Here is an 18966-nt window from a genome sequence, read left to right as displayed (position 1 = left end):
AAAGCCAAATTTATCTGTTATAATCATTATCACCTCCAGCCCAATGCAAGCTTTCCACCTTCCTTTTCCAATGTGGTTCATCACAGTTTTGCCTGTTGACTTGGTCAAATGTTAATAATCACTTTCAGCCCACAATTTTTAGCACTAGTTATCTTGTCATCTGTTATTAGATAGGGTAAATTAGTGAGCAAGTGAACAAAGTAGCAGGAAAGATTTGAGCGACCCAAAGATGAGGGTCAGAGCATCTCCACACCAGCAGCCCTTGTGGTATTTTCCCACGTCACTTCTGAAATTGCCCAAATAAAACTCATATCCAAATGAAGATTAATTTATTGATGTATTTTAATTTGTTCAAATTAAATGCTCCATTTTCAAAAAATGTGAATTTTCATGGTTCGGGCTTTAACAGGATAACAACAAGGATCAGCTGAACCGTCAGTCGAGCTGCTGTTTTTGCTCCTGGTAGCTTCCGACAGCTGCCGTTTGGTGTGAAACTTTGAAGACGACGTAACATCGTTGGCCTCTGAGGCTTACTGAACAAACCGTTTAATAATATGAGAACGCAATCAAACTGTTTATCAGAGGGAAAGCGTGATTTCTATGACATTTGCGCCTAACATTAGCTTGCATAATGTTAGCTTATAACCAGCTGGTGTTGCTGTCAGTAGACAGAGGTTTGTATGTCTAATCTGCTGACAGCGAGTATTTTCATTCAAGTTTTTTCTTTTTTTTTTAATCGTCATGTTTTTTTTCCCCCACTTTGTATTATTGAAACTAAAACACATACGCACCCCCACCCCCACCCAACCCAAGCTTACATAACAATGAGGTTGGCTGTGCTTGAGTGTTCCTTCAGCAGCTCGTTGAGTCTGATCTGACGATGGGTCTAAAGAGAGACAACCACAGGATCAAGCAATCAGGTATCACGTAACAAGATCATTTTCGCAAGCCACTGCACCACAGACTTCGAGGCAGCAGTGTCGCTCACAGTATAATCTACACTGAACTGCTTCCACTCTCCCTACAGAACAACTGAATGAGGCTGCAGAGGATCAAAGAATGAATCCCTCTGAACCCTGAAGTCATATGGAACTTTGACTGACTCAAGAATTTCAATTTTTAAAGATGCATGTAAATGGAGTATGCAGGGAAATCTTGTGACCTTGGCACGATATAGCTCCAGCTCGTTGTCAGTGATCCTCCATGGTTCGCTGTTCTTCAGCCTCTCAGCTGCCTCCTGCTCCATATCATCTTCTTTCAGCCGATAAGGCTCAATCATCTCCTCGAAGGCTGCCATGCTGCGTCACAACAGCTTCATGGTTAATCCTCATGTAAAACAGGTAACTACACAAAGCTTTGATGCAACTGTAGTGATAAGGCACTATATAAATAAAATTGAAATGAACTGAATTTTCAAAATCATCTCACCAAAGAAATGAACAAAAATTGATGTTTTGAATAAAAATGAAATTACTAATGCAGAAATGCTAAGAAAAAAAAAGTCTCGAGACCCAGGCGGATATCTGGATCTGGACTGTGATACTTTCTTGAAAAGTCTTCAGATTTATTAATGTTAAGAAAATGTTCCCTTGTTAAAAATCATAATTTGTTCAAACCAAATCAACATGGTCTCAAAGCCACACGTCTTTTCCACACAGACCACATGAGGGCGCCAGTAATTTGCTTTTCAGCTCAGCTTAATGTCCTCAAACATGCTAAACATTGAATTTCAAATGCTGACATAATTAAAACGGTTAGTTTTCCTTTCTTTATACCGTGCCAAATAGAGCCAACAGTTTCCTCAAGGCACTTAAGATACTGAATGTGTGACATAATACATGTTAACAATTGTGGAGGATGCTCAAAGTGTGAAGCTTAACAAAGTGGACCTACTGCTCCTTCTTGGGCTTGGTGTTGATGTCTCCAAGGACAGTAATGTCCGAAAAGTCTATCCTGAACTTGCTCAGCAGAGTAGCCATCCTGTAACGGGAATGTCAAAAACAGAGAGGTAGGATCAATACTATAAATAAGCTGTTAAACAAGACATGTGCAGTCTAAGAAGTTCTGGTTGGATACACGGGAAGCTGCTTTGAATAACTCTGAACACTAGCGGGTGGTACAGGGTTTATAATGTGGAATTCTATCTATGAGAATAATTTCCTTTAGCTTTAGTTTCAAACACTTGGTGCCGGAGAGCATCATCTGCTATCTATGTGTTGTGGGCTACAGGACTACGTGTTCAAGCTCTTTATTATTGTGTTGGCTACGTGACTGTCATGTTTCCAGTGCCAAGCATTTATTCATTTACTTTAACAAATTTGTTTTATTTTTGTCTCAAATCTTTAGTTCAGCTGCTTTCCAGCAGGAGGTGCAGGCAGAACTCCCAGCTTTGGAGGAAAAAAAAAAAGTTATGCTTTTCCGGTGTTTACAGAAACATTTCCCATTTTCATTGATCATTTAAGAGTAAAACGATCCATTTAAAGGGTGTAGGAAACAGCAGGCTTTACTTTCTGTCTGTTGGTAAGAGATAAAGTTAGACAGGAACATGTTGAAATGTCAGATGTCTGTTGAAACAGACTGTTGATAGTTTTGCAGTCACGCAAACATAAAAGCTTCTACACCCAGCTAACTTCATATGACAAAAGCAGAACAATGAGTGGCACATTCTCCGGCCAACAAAATCGTGTTGACTTCTTTGGCAGGAGGGATGGGGTAAGGGATAGACTCACATCATCCCCAGAGAATAACTTTTGAGAATGAACTCAATCACATTTTCTTCACTGATTTGAAACTTTACTGGATTCAGACTGACTGTTCAGCGCCTGCTAATCTGTCAGCCATGACCTTTTTGTTCCTGTGTTTTCCCTACTGGCCAGCTCTCTGCCATCAGTTTCATTCAGCTGCTTCTCCAGTTTCTCATTCCACAACAGATGGACTAACTCTAGCACTGGTCTTGAGCTGGCATCGGTATACCTCGTTCTGCACTTGAGATCTGCTGCAACTAAAAATCCACCAACCACAACCTGTAGCAGTTGTAGAACTGCTTCATGTGTCGAGCTAATCTATTTTTTAAGAGGATAACAAAGACAAGTCAGAGGAGGTGGAGTCTGTCTGCAGGATGAGCAATTTTTGTAAGCACACATAATACATAAGGTATATTTACTAAGATACATTGAGATACATTTAATATTAGCACCTGCAAAATTCAATCCATTTAAGAAAATGTGGGTATAGCTCCTTTCGAGCACCCACACACTTGCATGCATACACCCACACAGCAAGTACAAAGGCAAATTTATTATTTATATGTAGCAGGTCAGCTTCTTAGTTGATTTTTATTAATTTTTATTACTACAAATAATATTTAATAGCTAATAGCTAATATGAGCTTTGTGTGATTTTTTTCCCTATTTATGGTCAAAAACATGCAGTGTTGAATGCTGCAATATACATTATGTGTACATTTTACGTTGTATGCGCTTACATCAACCTGGAGAGATGTCAGCCTTTAAATGAACAGTGACATTTATAAATAATGTACAGAAACAGTCAGGGTTAGTACTTTGTGCATATAAAATGCATTTTAAGACATCTAGTATTTGGATACATCCTTATGTTATAAACAAATGTGTGAGAGTGGTGCTGAAAGGAAAGACATACCTACACTGTGTTTTCTGCTAACTGCACAGCATGCATGTTAAGGCACAGCTTCCTCATGTCTGCAACAGTGTTAATTTCGTTGACCAATAATTGTTGTCGTAGTTTTTGTCCATGAAAATCTTCTTTTGACAATAACTATGACACTTGACACTTTTATCAACAAATGAAAATACTGGTGGTGGCCAGTGGTCGCCCTCAGCCTCCTGATAAATGCGCCTATGGTGCGAATTTGTCCTTGTTCAAGTTGTCACATTCGCTAAATTTTCAGAAAACCTCTGACCTTAAGGCCAAACTCATGAACTTATTATAAATCTATTTAAGATCCTAGTTGACTTCCTTCTCCAATTATGGCATTTACAAGGTTTTCAGAAAACTCAACCTTGACCGTAAGGTCGAGGTCACTGAGATTCAAACTAGTCTGGATTTTCAGTAGATACACCTATGGTATCAACTTCAAACTCCTACATTGCTTCGTTCTTGAGTTACCCCATTCAAAAGCTTGGGTGTCCACTAACCCTGACCCTGCCCGAAAGAAGAGATCCACGCAGAACTAATTAAATTGTATATTGCAAATTGTATTTCATTTTATTTTATTGTATTTACGGGCCCATGCACAAAATACATTAATAAGTTAAAAAGAAAAGGATGCCTTGTGCCAGATTTAGCTACCAACTAATTTCCATCAGCAGTCTGCATTCTAAACCTAGACTAAAACTAGACTTCAGGTGCCTAAATTATGTTTTAGTCAAAAGACTAAAGGCAGAAGAGCACCAGGGCTATTTACAGCTTCCTCTTGTTCTCATCCAATGTTATGAATCCTTTTATGTTTAATAACAATTACATTTAAGTGTAATTAACAATATGACTGAATTTTAAATTCAGTTTATTTACTTAGTGTTGCTTATAACAACAAGTGTCTTTAAATTTTTAAAAGGCAAAGACAAAGATATTAGAAAGTTATTATTATTATTATTATTTTAGGTAGTTTGGTTTTGTTTACATTTTTTGGAGTGCTGGGTTTTGGTAGTATCGTTTTGATTTCAAAGGCTCAATAAAAGACTTCATAGGGTAGACACTCATTCCTTTGTACAGTCATGTACAGTACTCTCCGGTCTTGACAAAACTATCAGCCTGTACAGTACTTACGCTCTGCGGTCGTGATCAATCCTGTTGATCTTGCCTCCAATGAAAACACGGATCTTACATTCCTTCCACCGCTTCTTATTGGTAAGAAGGTAGGGGATCAGCAGAGTCAGACCTAGATGGGAAACATAAAAACCAAACTGCTCAATATACAACTTTAGTGACACAAACATTTAAGATCTGTACACTCTAAAGCTCAAGTCCAAACCTCAGACCTTTGGACTTTCTATAGACCAGCACTCAGTGCTGCAGAAACAGATTCATGATCACTTTTGCATTAAACAGAGTCAAATTAAATTCAAACAGAAAACAACGTAGTGGCCCTTTTTTTCTTCTTCTTCTGAGAAACAAAAAACAAACAAACAAAAAAAAAACCCAACTTCACAAACAAATTTTGCTAGCATGTTTGAGATGAGCAGTTGTTGAATCTTCAAAATGCAAATGCAACATGATGCTACCAAAATGAATTCAATCCTGATTTATAATGATTGGGAAGTGTGAAAATGACAGATCCTGTCAGAACATACTGTCTATGTGTTTTTGTGTGTGAGAGTCTGCCTTTGCGTATCAATAGGAATGCAAAACATACCAAATACGGCTTTACTTGTTTCTGCTCATCCCCCATGATGCTGTCACAGCACAAAGATAATCAGAACTAGAATCTTCACAGATGTTCTTTGGGGCTTAAAACTACATATTTCAGGCTGAACATTACAGAAAAAGTCAGCAATTTCAATTTAATGCTTTGACACTTAATGTGAAACTTATAGGTGCCAGAATTGTAGAGGCCTGAGTACTTTTAGGATCTACTGCATATGCTGTCAACAGTTGTATCTGCACTTTTTAGTGCTGATGACACTTAATGTCATAATGATGATGATGAGCCAGATCTGAAGTGACGCTCATCAGCTGGTGTTAAAAGCCAGAGTTCTCCCGCTGGCCCTGGTCACATCTTTACAGAGGTGGAGCCACTGCAAACTCTTACTTGCATAGAAATGTTTGCCAAGCAACGTATTTTCTTTAAGAACCAGAACGACGAGCGCACAACAACGAGCCCACAGGCTCCGACGGCTATGACAAAGCAGACCGAACCCGGGCCCAGAGACCTGAGATCCAAGGGCCCCCCACACCCTGGAATGGGCCCGACAGAGCCAGGGGGGCCAGGAGTGAGCCTGTACACACCCAAGCACCCAGCCCCAGACACCGAGAACCACCAATGCACCGGTGTGGTGGGCGGAGATGGAGATGGGGGGCCCGAGATGTTCCAAGAGAGGTTGAGTCCAAGACCCAACCTGACACACAGATGTAGACAAAAAGGCACACACAGACACAAGCATGCATGCCCACCCTCATGCACACATATACAAATGCTGAGCACCTGCCCAACGTTTCCATGGGATTAATGAAGACTCAGTCATTTTAGAAACTCCCACCATGCTGTCAGAGAGTATCTGATATTGATGCTTTTAAGCATAACTGTCGTTTGTTGTTTGAGCTAATGAATGGTAGGTCAGAGATATTGTTGCATAGTGGCTGTTTGACATCTAGCCAGGGCCAAGAGGGTATGTTTTAACCATCCTGAGATGAAATGTAGACCACTGGCTAAGAAGTAGTGTTGAAAGTTAGGCACATCTAGTCCTCCTTCATCCTTGGTCCTTTGTAGGCATGTTTCAGCTAATACACGTGGGTTTATCTCTCCATAAGAATTTAGAAATAGACAATTCAGAGCCTGCAAGCTTCAGAGAGAGATTAATACCAAAATAGTTTAGTTTAGTTTATTGAATAATCTGAAACTCTCGAGAAAGAGTCTAGTAATGTAATTACTTCAGAGAGAGTGGTTTGTGAGTGTCTCATGAATGCTTGATGGACTTTTTTGTTGCTATGATCTTTTGTTTGGTCTCATGTTGACCACAGAAAGAGACTTACTGTCACAGTATTGCAACTGAAGGTTAGAAAATGGTTAAAACATTGCAATTCATTCAGATTTTTTGAATTTAAAGTAGAAAAAATATTAATTGGTTGATTTGAATGAGTATACAAGTGCAATTTTACACACTATACAGTTGAAAATAACATTTGTTTATGGAGGTTATTTAAACATATCGTGATATTTATCGTGTATTGTGATTTAGCCCCAAAAATATTGTGATATTAGATTTTCCTCATATCAACCAGCCCTAAAAATAAATGTGAGTATATTACATGTCCAACTGATGCAGGCCAAAAAAAAAAAAAAACTAAACTGAACTTGTACATGGTTCAGTAAACAAGTAACATAATATGTCAATACTTATGAACCTGTTCAGTATGACAGTATTTTAATAACAGACCAAATAGAGAATTTTGAGATCAATAACGGTCGCACAATAATATAACTAACAATCACCTCCATCATCAAACAGCCACCAGACATCCACTGTGCCCTTCCCCTGTTTCTTCTGGAACTGTTGGCTGGCCTCTAGCAGCCTCTGGTCGGACACATTCAGAGGTACTGTCGGGCTCTTCTTGTCTGCGGGGATGCACACCACAACAAAAAACAAAATAAAAGCAAATCTCATTAATAAGGCATAATAAAACTAATAATTTTGTGCTTGGTAGAAGTGTAGCTCAATAGGACGCATACATGTCAGCTATGGACATGTATATAAAGAATATACATGCCCATAGCTGAAAATGAAGTATACAGTAGAATTCTGTTCATTGCTTGTAAGTATAGTGTTACATTTATTAGAAAATAAATTCGTTTAATTTTATTATTTAAAAGTTTTAAGTGATATAGGTACAGAATAAAAAAAACATTACTACTAAAAACCAAACAAATGGAAATGTGAAAACAGGAGAGCAGTTTCCATCCTAAGAAGAAAGCTTAAGGCAAATTAGTCAGCTCCAGAATGTGGCAAGAAAAGCAGGTGAGAGACTGAAGAGAGCTTGGAGAAAACAGAAATGTTGGAACACAGGCGCACACACACACACACACACACACACACACACACACACACACACACACACACACACACACGCCTACCTACAGAAAAACAGACTAAGTTAAAGGCAACATCATATACAGTACAGCTTTAGAGATGGCTCACGCTAGGGACATGAGAAAGAGACATGTTATATCCCACAGCCAAGGACCTAGCAGGCCAGAAAGAAGGAACAGAGGGAAAGGGAGACAGCAGGGTGGCGACAGTATGTTAGTACAAGAGGGATTCAAAATATAGTGCGAAAAAAATGGTGGCAGAAATGAGGGGAGCATAGCAGCAGGAGCTCAGAAAAGATACTAAGATCAAAATGGAAAGAAGGGGAAAGGTTTAAGGCAACTAAATGAAGTGCATCTCCTGCCTTTTTTCAACAGGGGCTGAGTTGTAGCTTTGCCATCGTCTTCATCATCTGGGAATTGAGACAAAAGGAGAGAAAACAAAAATTATAGTTAAGGTAAAATGTTACCTTGACATGCGATGTAGCAAGATGGAGTTAAGTACGTCAGGGGATACCAGAGGAAGAATCTAAAGCTGTTTGAGAGGCAGTTAACTGTGACCTCCCACAGTGGGAGACAAACATACACTGAAATACTCTAGTGACACTAATAAACACAGCTCAACCTTTTCCCCTGAGTTCTAGAAATTCCTAATGTCCAACATGAACAAAACCATCAGCAGTGAGCCGAGACTGTCTGGTTACATCAAAGTGGCTTCGAGTGGCCTTCGGTAAGGAGCCTTCATGAACATACAACATGAATCAGTCCCTATTCTCCAAACTCTCCACTGAAACTGCATCGAATGGAAACTTCCTGCCAGGAGTGGATTACCTTAGGATGGAAATGAAATCTGATGAGAGGAGGGAATTCGCCAAAAACTGTACAAATGACAGCACGGGTTCATGCTTTGGCAGCAAATCAAAGGATTACCCAAAGCAACCTTTACCAGACCAGTGTGTTGTTATTTTGTATACCTCAACAATTTCTAATCCAGTTCCCAAAACACTGTTTATCACTCGGATACTTTAGCAAAATAAAGAGCTGATAAAAGTATTGTTAGACAAAAATCTACCGAACAAAAAATACAACATTTGCTGTATTTTGTTTTCGAATTCCTACAAAAATTTTAATATTGCTCCGAATCTTTAATGAACAATCAATAAGGTAGTAAAAGCTTAATCATGAACTATTACTAATTAGTTCAACTTTATGTTTTTGCTCTATACTACTACCATCATCTAATACTATAATATAGGTCATCTAAGTATCTAATACTTAATATATTTGTGGCAATGAGAACCCAATACCAGTTCAAGGCGCTATACCATATAGCTACAGACTCTCCAGTATTAGAAACAATCTAAACAATTCAACAACCCCCTATGAGAGAGCACTTGGTTGTTGAGGTGGGGCAAAAAAAACAAAACAAAACAAAAAGGAAAAGGCCAAGAGCAGAGCTAGAGTTGGGGGAAAGCAGCCATCTGCCACGACCAGCTGGGGGCTGTGGGGAAAGAGCAAAAGAGCAGACAGATTTTTGTCATCTCTCTACACTTCTTTAAAGAAAACAAACAAACCAAACAGCTTTCATGAAGCCAGGTTGAAAGTAGCCCAGTGCTCAGGCTGCAACTGGGAACGTTCATTACTCCTCCAATCTGGAAACAATTGTATGCCTGTTTGAGCTGAATTAGTCTCTCTCTCATACGCTAACAGGGGACACACGCACACAGGCCAAAACATATGCACAGTGGGGAAGCTGGAGCTGTGGGTCTCAGGGCAGTGCATATGTATGCTTGTGTTTGTGTATGCAGAATAAGGAAGGCCACTGAAAGAAGAAAACTTAAATAGTGACATGAGGAATGTAGAAAAACACAAGGCTTGCAATGCAAAACCAAAAATACAAACGCAGACGTCAATGTAAACACTACCGCACCTGGATTACAGAGAAGGATTTTATGTAGTCATACTGATGATAGCTAACCTTTCTGGACTGCTGGGCTGTTCTGGAGGCTGGTGGCCTTAGAGGATGGCTTAGAGGAATCTGCATCAGAGTCTTTGCTGGTGTCTATGGAAACGATCACGTCTTTCATCCCTGATGGCTTTTCCTGCGAGGACAGCGACTCATCTGGCAGAAAATTAAACGGAAGGGGGAATTAGAAATATACATAACAATATACTAAGCTAGTTCACATACATAATTACTACAACAATGTTATGACCAGGCTTTTTTAATTTGTGGTAAAATCAAATTATTCCAATTCTTTACATTTATTCACTAAGGTTGCCAACCTGCAAATTGTTCTTGAAGCAAAAATGTCAAATATTTGTTTGCAGCCACTCAAAGATGTGGATTTGATGAGTTTTTCTACCACACAATGCATATTGACAGTAAGTATAGACAGTTTATTACACATTGTGTACCACTGTGCTGGGACTTTTCGTCAGACAAAACCAGATGTCACCTCAATCTGTGGAAAACTATCATTTTTTCCACTTGTAAGTTTTCATGCTTAGTATTGTGAATGTGAACATTGGAACCGAACACATCAGTTCATACAAACTGGAACGTCAATCAATGCTTGAAAATATCTTAAGACTGATAAGCAGACTGAAGAAGAAGGAAATATAATGAATGCTTATTCTCCTTCTAAGTTGATTTATGTGATGCTATGTGATAATACTGGAAAAACACTCAGCTATATTTAATTAACCTTTATCTGTATGTAATCTGAGCTGATGCTACATATGTAGTACAACAGTGTTTTTTTAGAATAAGCTCCTCTGCATGTGTTTGATACCTTGCCCTTGGATATGGGAGACATCCAGCCCCTCTTTCAGTCGCAGGATAACAGCACCAAACTGGAAGTCAAAGGCATCACTTCAAAAGAAGGGGGAGAAAAAAAAAGGTTCCCATTAACAGTGGACTGAAGCAATTTGCCCTCAACTAAACAAAGACAGTAAGAAACCCACAGAGTATTTAAGAAAAAAGATAAACAAGCACACAAGAAGACTCAAACATCGTTCTCAATGCCACAGGTTGTAGTATTGTATTGCACTGAGCAACATACAATGGAAAATAAAGGGCAAATTTTTAAGCGTATTAGCTTTGATTTTAATACTATCGGACTGAACAATCTGTGACATTCAGCTCTAATGCTATAATCCTCACATTACAACGAAGAACCCATTCACCTCAAGTCTCACATGACTGCTTTAGAGTTCAACAGGACAACAGATTTCTCATGGACTTATTTTAATCCAAGGGAGATCAAAAAGATCAAAAACATGACAATTACACTCTATCCCATAATGGCTAGCATGTTTCTACTAGAGATGGCACGATACCACTTTATGTCCGATACCGATACCGATATCATAAATTTGGATATCTGCCGATACCGATATGAATCCGATATAGTGTGTTTTTAATCAATAAAACTGTTTTTTTAATATCTTGCTGCATTTTGTATAAATTCATACTCAAGTTTAAATAAACAACAACACTAAAGCTATTCTGTTATACCTGTATGTAAAAAATACACTGCACCCAAAATATTTCATAGTTCAGCAATACTGATCAATCTAATGAACTTAAACCTACTCCATCCTCCCTATTCTGGTATTTTAAAGAGCACTTAGCAGAAATATTAAGCAACCTAACTAATAGGGTTGCAAACTCCCAGCAAAAAAAAAAAAAAAAAAAAAAAAAAAAAAAAAAATAGGGAACCACCCCCCACCCTCCACCTCATGATGCTTAATCGACATAATCAACTTTAATTTGATGCAGTGTGGAAAAAAAATGCACAGAAATAAATTATTTTTCAAGAATAATTAAATAGATTCAACATCTTCCTTCAACAGAATTGCAGACTGCACAGATGGTACCTTCCCAAAGGAAAAAGTACTATAGCTTACGAGGGTATATTAGACTTAACAGTTACTATATACAGTAATGGACTTCTATATATTTTACATAAGATTAAAACTTTGGGTGTAAGATTCAGATAATTATTTATTAAAAGCTAGATATTTTAAATGAGAATAAGTCTTTGTGCCCCCCTTTTCCCTGTTCATGCCCTATCGGCCCCCCTGGCTAAACTTTGCTAGATCCGCCCCTGCACAGTTACCAGCCGTCAGCTACGTAGAAAAAGATCCTGGTGTAGAAAGTAATATTAAATAAATTCTAACAACAGCTTATCAAGGTTAAACGTGCTGCTGTTGTTTATCCACTGGTTTCCTCTTTCTGGCGTGAAGTGGGCCAAAAACAAACAAGAGAGACGGACTCGCGACAGAAAAGCCGATCAGCTGATCATTAAGCAGTTTCACGATTGAAGTAGCAGCAAGAGAGAGAGAGAGAGAGAGAGGCAGTCGCTCCATATATCGGTTGTTAAGCTTAACGCGGGAATGCTTTACAAACATTCAGAGATGAACTTACACACTTGCTTTACTTCTCTCTGGGAAAACTTCCTCGGAGATGAAATGCCAGTTTGGTAGCAAGGCTACAAATACACACAGCCGCTCTATCACGTGACCACACTGCTCCGACGTGCTAGGTTATGACCCGAGTTACGCCATGTCGCAAGTTTTGTGAGGTGCTTTTTTGATATTTAATGGATCGGATTACATTTTTTTATTTCTCTCCGATATCCGATCCAGTAATTTACGTCAGTATCGGACCGATACCGATACGTAATATCAGATCGGTCCATCTCTAGTTTCTACTACTGTTTATGTAAAAAGACGTTTTTGTATACATTGTATTTTAACATATTTGAATAATATCAGTAATATCAAAAACAACCGATTCTGTTTATCTAGAAGCGTTTTCAGTGGGAGAAACATTTTGTCACTCATGCAAATTACTTCTTCAGTCTGAGCTGACTGGAGGTTTCCCAATATTACAAAATGTACATTTGCATAATGACCAAAACTAGCACCACTGACTAACAATGAACCGTGGTCAGGTTCATGATCATTAATATGCAAACTGTCATGAACATTATTCAGTGGCCATTCACAGAGATTTGGGGAATGGCTCCAATCACAAACTTGTAAGAAAGAAAGATGCACCCTGGACATTTGTCAAAGCTGGGAAGACACCTAAAGAATGCTTCAAGCAATCCAGAGAGAAAGACAACTGCTGTATAGAGCACACAGCAGTTGTATATAAACAGTATGAGACAGCTGAGATGCATTTCCTCTAATCATTGAGTCTCTGTGGTTTTAAAACCCAAAAACATGCTGTGACAAAAATGGGTCCATCCCAAGGATGGGGTCAAACTGCATAAACAGAGTAACATAGCGTACGCTGTTAAGTGCCAAAAGGATTGCTATGATTTATACATCGGGGAAACCAAACAACCTAAGGGGATTGGGACAACACAGAGGAGCTAACTCATCAGGCCAGGACTCTGCACTTTATTTACACCTAGACGCTCTCTCAGTGATGAGGATGTACACATCATGGACAGAGATGAACACTGGTGTGAGCGCGGAGTCAAGGAGGCCATTTACGTGAAAAGGGAAAGACTACCTCTGAAACGAGGAGGGGGCCTAGACATCCAGATGAACAGAATCAACTTTTTGGGATTTGAGTTGTTAAGGATATCATTAGTTTTTCTGTTGGTAAGCTGTTTTTGCTGCTGTGAGCTACCGTTAGACTCTGTTAGTTGTTATTAGCTGTTGTTAGTGAAATATGTCTGTGAAGCTTCTCAGTCATCCAGGTCATCGTAGTCTAAGGAGCTTGGAAAGAAAAGCGTCTTAAATTAAATTATTTAACTTAAATTTCTTGAAGACGTTTCACCTCTCATCCGAGAAGCTTCTTTAGTTCTAGGAGCAACTGGTGGAGAGTCCAAGATTTTTAAGTCCTATGGGAGTGTCCCTCTCATGGATCCTCTACCTAATCACACCAGCCAAGGTGTGAAAACTAGAGAAGGCACGATACCACTTCTTTATGTCCGATACAGATACCGATATCATAAATTTGATATGAATCCAATATAGTGCTTTTTTAATCAATAAATCTGTTTTTTTTTAATATCTTGCTGCATTTTGTATAAGTTCATACTCAAGTTTTGAGGAAAAAAAAAAAAAACCAAAAACCAAACAAACACTAAAGCTATTCTGTTATACCTGTATGCAAAAAATACACTGCACCCAAAATATTTCATCGTTCAGCAATACTGATCAATCTAATGAACTTAAACCTACTCCATCCTCCCTATTCTGGTATTTTAAAGAGTACTTAGCGGAAATATTAGGCAACCTAACTAATAGGGTTGCAAACTCCCAGCAAAAAAAAAAAAAAAAAAAAAAAAAAAAAAAAAAAAAAGAAAGAAAGAAAGAAAGAAAGAAAGAAAGATTCCCAAAAGGAAAAAGTACTAGCTTACTAGGGTTTATTACACTTAATAGTTACTATATACAGTAATGGACTTCTATACATAAAACTTTGGGTGTAAGATTCAGATAATTATTTATTAAAAGCTAGACATTTTAAATGAGAATAAGAAAGAAAAGTATTTCTTTGTGCCCCCTTTTCCCTGTTCATGCCCTATAGGCCCCCCTGGCATATCTTTGCTAGACCCGTCCCTGCACAGTTACCAGCCATCAGCTACGTAGAAAAGGATCCTGGTGTAGAAAGTAATATTAAATAAATTCTAAATTCTAACTGATCATTGACCAGTTTCATGATTGAAGTAGCAACAGGAGAGGGAGGGAGAGAGAAAAGGCAGTCGCTCCATCGGTTGTTAAGCTTAATGTGGGAATGCTTTTCAAACATTCAGAGATGAACTTACACACTTGCTTTACTTCTCTCTGGGATAACTTTCTCAGAGATGAAATGCCGGTTTGGTAGCGAGGCTACAAATGCTCAAACAGACCGCCGACAGGTCTCGCACGCCACAGCCGCTCTATCACGTGAGCACACTGCTCCGACGTGCTACGGTTATGAGCAGAGTTACGCCATGTCGCAAGTTTTGTGAGGTGCTTTCATGATATTTAATGGATCGGATTACGTTTTTTATTTCTCTCCGATATCCGATCCAGTAATTTAGGTCAGCATCGGACCAATACCGATACGTAATATCGGATTGGTCCATCTCTAGTGAAAATGGGTGTGGGTCACAATCAGCCAAGGTTTCAGGTGAACCCACTGTGAAACCTAGCCCCACCCTATCATGTGATTTCCTGAGGTGAAACAGCCAAGAATGTGAGTGGGTGTTAGTGAAACTTTCTCTGAAGTGGATCCAACATTGCTGGACTCAGATTCCTAAAGAATGAACCATCATACCCTGTGAAAGTGTAATCAAACTGTTTAAGGAAAAGTGCGATTTTTACGACACTCGAGCCCAAAATTACCTGGCAAAATGTTAGCTTATAACGAGCTGCTCTAATGGCCCTGCTGACAGCTCACGAATGCCTACGAGTTCTCTTGGCCTCCACGTTTGGGGTACTAAGCGTTTGGCGACATGCACAAAACAGGATTAGTTGTAAGAGAGACATCCTTCCCAGCCACTGAATTCAAATATGGTGAGAGAACTTGGCAGCTTCCAGAATGGACCAATTGTACCTTTTATGTTACCTAGAACCTAAACCACTGAAAATTTAATAAATCTGTTAGGGTGAAATATATGAAAAATATAAAACGTACAATAAGCTGTTTGCATGTGTGTGCATACCATTAAACTACGAAATATTAGATTATTAGTGTCAACAACAAAATTGTTGAAGCACCTTTTTGATTTAATCACAGCATTCAGTCTTCTTGGGTACACACCTGCCAACAATTACAGAGACCGATTAGCCCTATGTAACATCCAGCTGTCCTAGTAGGAGTTTCCTGACATTTACCGAGTTGCGTACTAAAGCAAAATTCACGGTTTGTAGAGCGCTTACAAAGCAACAAAGTGAACTCAGTATTGAAAATATTTCTTCACAAGAAGGGTATAAAATTTCCACAGCATCGGATGTACCATCGAACACAGTGAAGACTTGTCGAAAGAAAAGAGTGTTTTTTCTTTTATATAATTCTTTTCTTCTCTTTGGATTATTCTACTTACTGGATCATGCTGATGTAAGTCTCCACATTCATCATGTCCCCATCCCTCCAGTCATTCTTGAAGCCCAGAACAAGGGTGTTTGGCTTGAGGCGGCCAAGACCAGCAGCCTTGATTGGACCAGGAACAAGAATCGCAGATTAATCATTTCTTAAATGTGGCTCATTTCCAAAGAATAAGTAAAACTATGAGTGTGGAGCAGGAAATAAAAACAGTTCAGTCCATACAGTGTTCAGCCTGTCACTTGGGTTATGGGTCCAATCTTAAAGGAGACTCATGTTATCCACTCTTAAGTTGGTTACCGATAGCAAATAATATGTGAATAACTACTTCCAGGCACCTTACTCCTCAGTCCTGAAAATAACCACAGTCTCACTTTCACTACAATAATGCACCTGGGCTACCTTATGCAATTTTATGCCTTTTTACTGCGACACCACATCTCTCAGTTGTGCTGACCTCTCTTCACAAGTGAAGTAATTGTTCCTTTTAATTTCCACTGAATGGATTTGTTCCAGGTTAGCTCTGATCAAGAGCTGTTGCCCCATTCCATACACAATGGGAATTCAAAAGCGATGGAGCACCCACTACTTGACCAACCCCCACTAGATCTCCCTGCCACCACTTACAGTTGTTAATCTCTTTTTTTAGCATCAAATAATCATTAGCTTCAACTCACTGTCTTAATCTTAATAACTTGTTGCTATGCTCTTTTCTGTTTATAGTTTTATCCAGATTTATACTGTAGATCCCAATATACTTTACATAGCTCAACATAATTCACAGGAACACATTTGTTTAAGGAAATGACAGCCTTTTAAAAATCATCTTCCAGTTAGTACTGCTATTTATGTCACAGCGTCTGTGTGAGTCACTCTTCTTAGTATTTAAGCGTTATTTATGACAGTATGTTTGCACTAAGCACCGCAGCAATTTCCTAATGTTGTAAACCTGCTCAACATTTGGCAATAAAACCCTTTCTGATTCTGATTCTGATTCTAGTAAGCATGTGTTCTTCTCATTGTATTTTGGGAATAATAGTTACGGCCTAACATACTAGATAAAAATTATTCCTAGTTTTAATGTTTCAATCATGGATCTGCATGACTGGTCTAGTCATTGTCAGAAATATTAGTTAGTTAAACTTACCAATAATGTACAACATCATTTATCAGTTCAAGTATTATACCCCAACCTCCACTATAGATGGCTCGGCCCAGCAAACACACAAAAAAGCACTTGAACAATGCTTCCGTGCAAAGAGTTAAGAACAAACACACAACTCTGAATAGAATTTAGTTTTCCTACCTGAAGCAAGTACTGACAGCCTTGTTTTAGGTCCTCAGCAAACACTGGCGTGTAGAAGGCTTTGGTCTCGTTCTTCAGCAGCCAGCGTTGGTAGCGTGCCTGATCTGTGGCAAGCTCTTTGAAGTTTGGTCTTCTGTAGCCCTATGGAGACAGAAGGCCAAATTAATCCAACAGCCTTAAATTTATCAGTGTTGGTATTGTAGAACAAATGACCACAAATCTAAGTTTCAAAGATGAAAAGATGCTAAATTCAACAACTTTTGATGTGTGAAAGTTAAACAGAAGAATTTAACTTGCAGAACAATCACCTGCTCTGAATCTCTGCCTGCTTTTGTGCCTTTTACATTCAGTACTCTGCAGTACTTATTTTTAAAATACAAAAGACCAGGCTATTCCAAATCGTTCACTAGCTTTGTGTGCAACGTTAGGGTTGTGCGATATGATGATATATTAAAACGACATATTGTACTCTATCGTTTATTTCATGCTGTCGAAAACTCTTCACTGGAATATGTTTTTCATTGCTTTCTAGAAAAAGGAAAAAAGTCCCCACCACCGTCAAAAACTTAATAAAAGGACAGAGTAAAAAATAGAAATGCACAATGTATCACCAACTGCTGCACCTGCAAGAAAAATAAACATAACACCTGGAACAAACATTGGAAAATGCGCAGGTACATAAATCGATCTTCTATGGTTGTGTGTGTGCATGTGAGGACAGAAAATTGGCATCCTACTAAACATGTGGGGACCAGCATTCACTTATGGGGACAAAATGCCAGTCCTCACGAGTTTGAAGGCGTGTTTGATGCTCAAAATGTGCTTTTAGTGTCAGGGTTAAAATTAGCCTCAACCTTACCATAACCTAAGGGTTACGGTTAGGCATTGGTTTTTTGATGGTTAGAGCAAGGGAACAGGGAAAGCATTATGTCAATTAGATGTCCTCTCCAAGATATGAAAACACCTTATACACATTTCACATTTTTCTCCTGGTTGCCTGTGCCCCACCTGCATTGGCTCCACATCCTACAGTCTAAGAACCACCGATGCAACCAAATCCAGAGGCTCCCACAGCATATCAAAGTCTTCTTTTATATTGCCTGCTAATCAGTGCTATGTGGTTTAAACAGTTTGGTGAAGAACTGGATGAATCTAGCTAAAAACTGACTTTTAAAGAGCAATTTGACAGCTAATTCATCAGTAGCAAAAAACAAAAACAAAAAAACAAGCCAAATGACATCTGCTCACCGTGCGAATATGGCCGCAGATCATCATGCCTACATTCTTGGTGAAACTGTGGACCAGATCCAGAAGGGCAGGACGAGAGTTGGGATAACCAGTCATCACCAAACACTGGGGTCTGCAATAAGACACATATGAGAGAAAACATCCACCAAGTCTGCATCTGCATCATCCTTTACCACATCTATAAAAGCAGAGAAGGGATGCCATATTTTGCCAAGTTTACAGAATTATTTGATTTTATGCTTTATGTGTAGCCACCTTTTCATTTGACCTTGCCAGTAACCTTTAGTCTTCTTAACACACAAACACCCACACCCATATACAGTCAGACACCAGAAGCAGAGCAATGAACATCAAAGCAAATATGTTAGCATGATAGGATTATTGGACACAATACAGAGGCGAGAAAAACTTCAGAGGAACAAAACAAATTCTTGAATTTTGAAGATTCAGCCTTTTAAACTCCTCCTTGGTTTTCTGCCATGAGAAATGTGAAGGAAATCCACAAAACAATTACTGAGCCAATTTGTTACATGTGCAAGCTTTAAGAGAATGAACACATGCACACAACATGAGGCCGCA

The 18966-nt window shown here is 38.9% G+C and overlaps 1 protein-coding gene across 2 annotated transcripts in view; it reads right to left on the bottom strand.

Annotated features, from left to right (window-relative positions):
• Positions 1 to 18966, bottom strand: part of slc12a2 (solute carrier family 12 member 2) — a 63132-nt gene that overhangs the window by 3892 nt on the left and 40274 nt on the right. Inside the window, exons 16-26 of one of the 2 annotated variants that reach the window (XM_084936144.1) lie at positions 18388 to 18499; positions 17140 to 17280; positions 15835 to 15941; positions 10576 to 10655; positions 9759 to 9902; positions 8146 to 8193; positions 7190 to 7312; positions 4807 to 4918; positions 1894 to 1980; positions 1163 to 1298; positions 819 to 886 (exon numbers count right to left, since the gene is read on the bottom strand). In XM_084936144.1, the coding sequence (XP_084792270.1) occupies positions 819 to 886; positions 1163 to 1298; positions 1894 to 1980; positions 4807 to 4918; positions 7190 to 7312; positions 8146 to 8193; positions 9759 to 9902; positions 10576 to 10655; positions 15835 to 15941; positions 17140 to 17280; positions 18388 to 18499 (1158 nt within the window). The remainder of the gene's footprint in view (positions 1 to 818; positions 887 to 1162; positions 1299 to 1893; positions 1981 to 4806; positions 4919 to 7189; positions 7313 to 8145; positions 8194 to 9758; positions 9903 to 10575; positions 10656 to 15834; positions 15942 to 17139; positions 17281 to 18387; positions 18500 to 18966) is intronic. The other variant, XM_084936146.1, reaches the window with a different exon arrangement.

Source organism: Perissodus microlepis, chromosome 7, assembly GCF_051167445.1.
Source record: "Perissodus microlepis isolate ML-2025 ecotype Zambia chromosome 7, ASM5116744v1, whole genome shotgun sequence".
Lineage (NCBI taxonomy): Eukaryota > Metazoa > Chordata > Actinopteri > Cichliformes > Cichlidae > Perissodus > Perissodus microlepis.
This window is presented reverse-complemented; position numbering and strand designations above follow the sequence as displayed.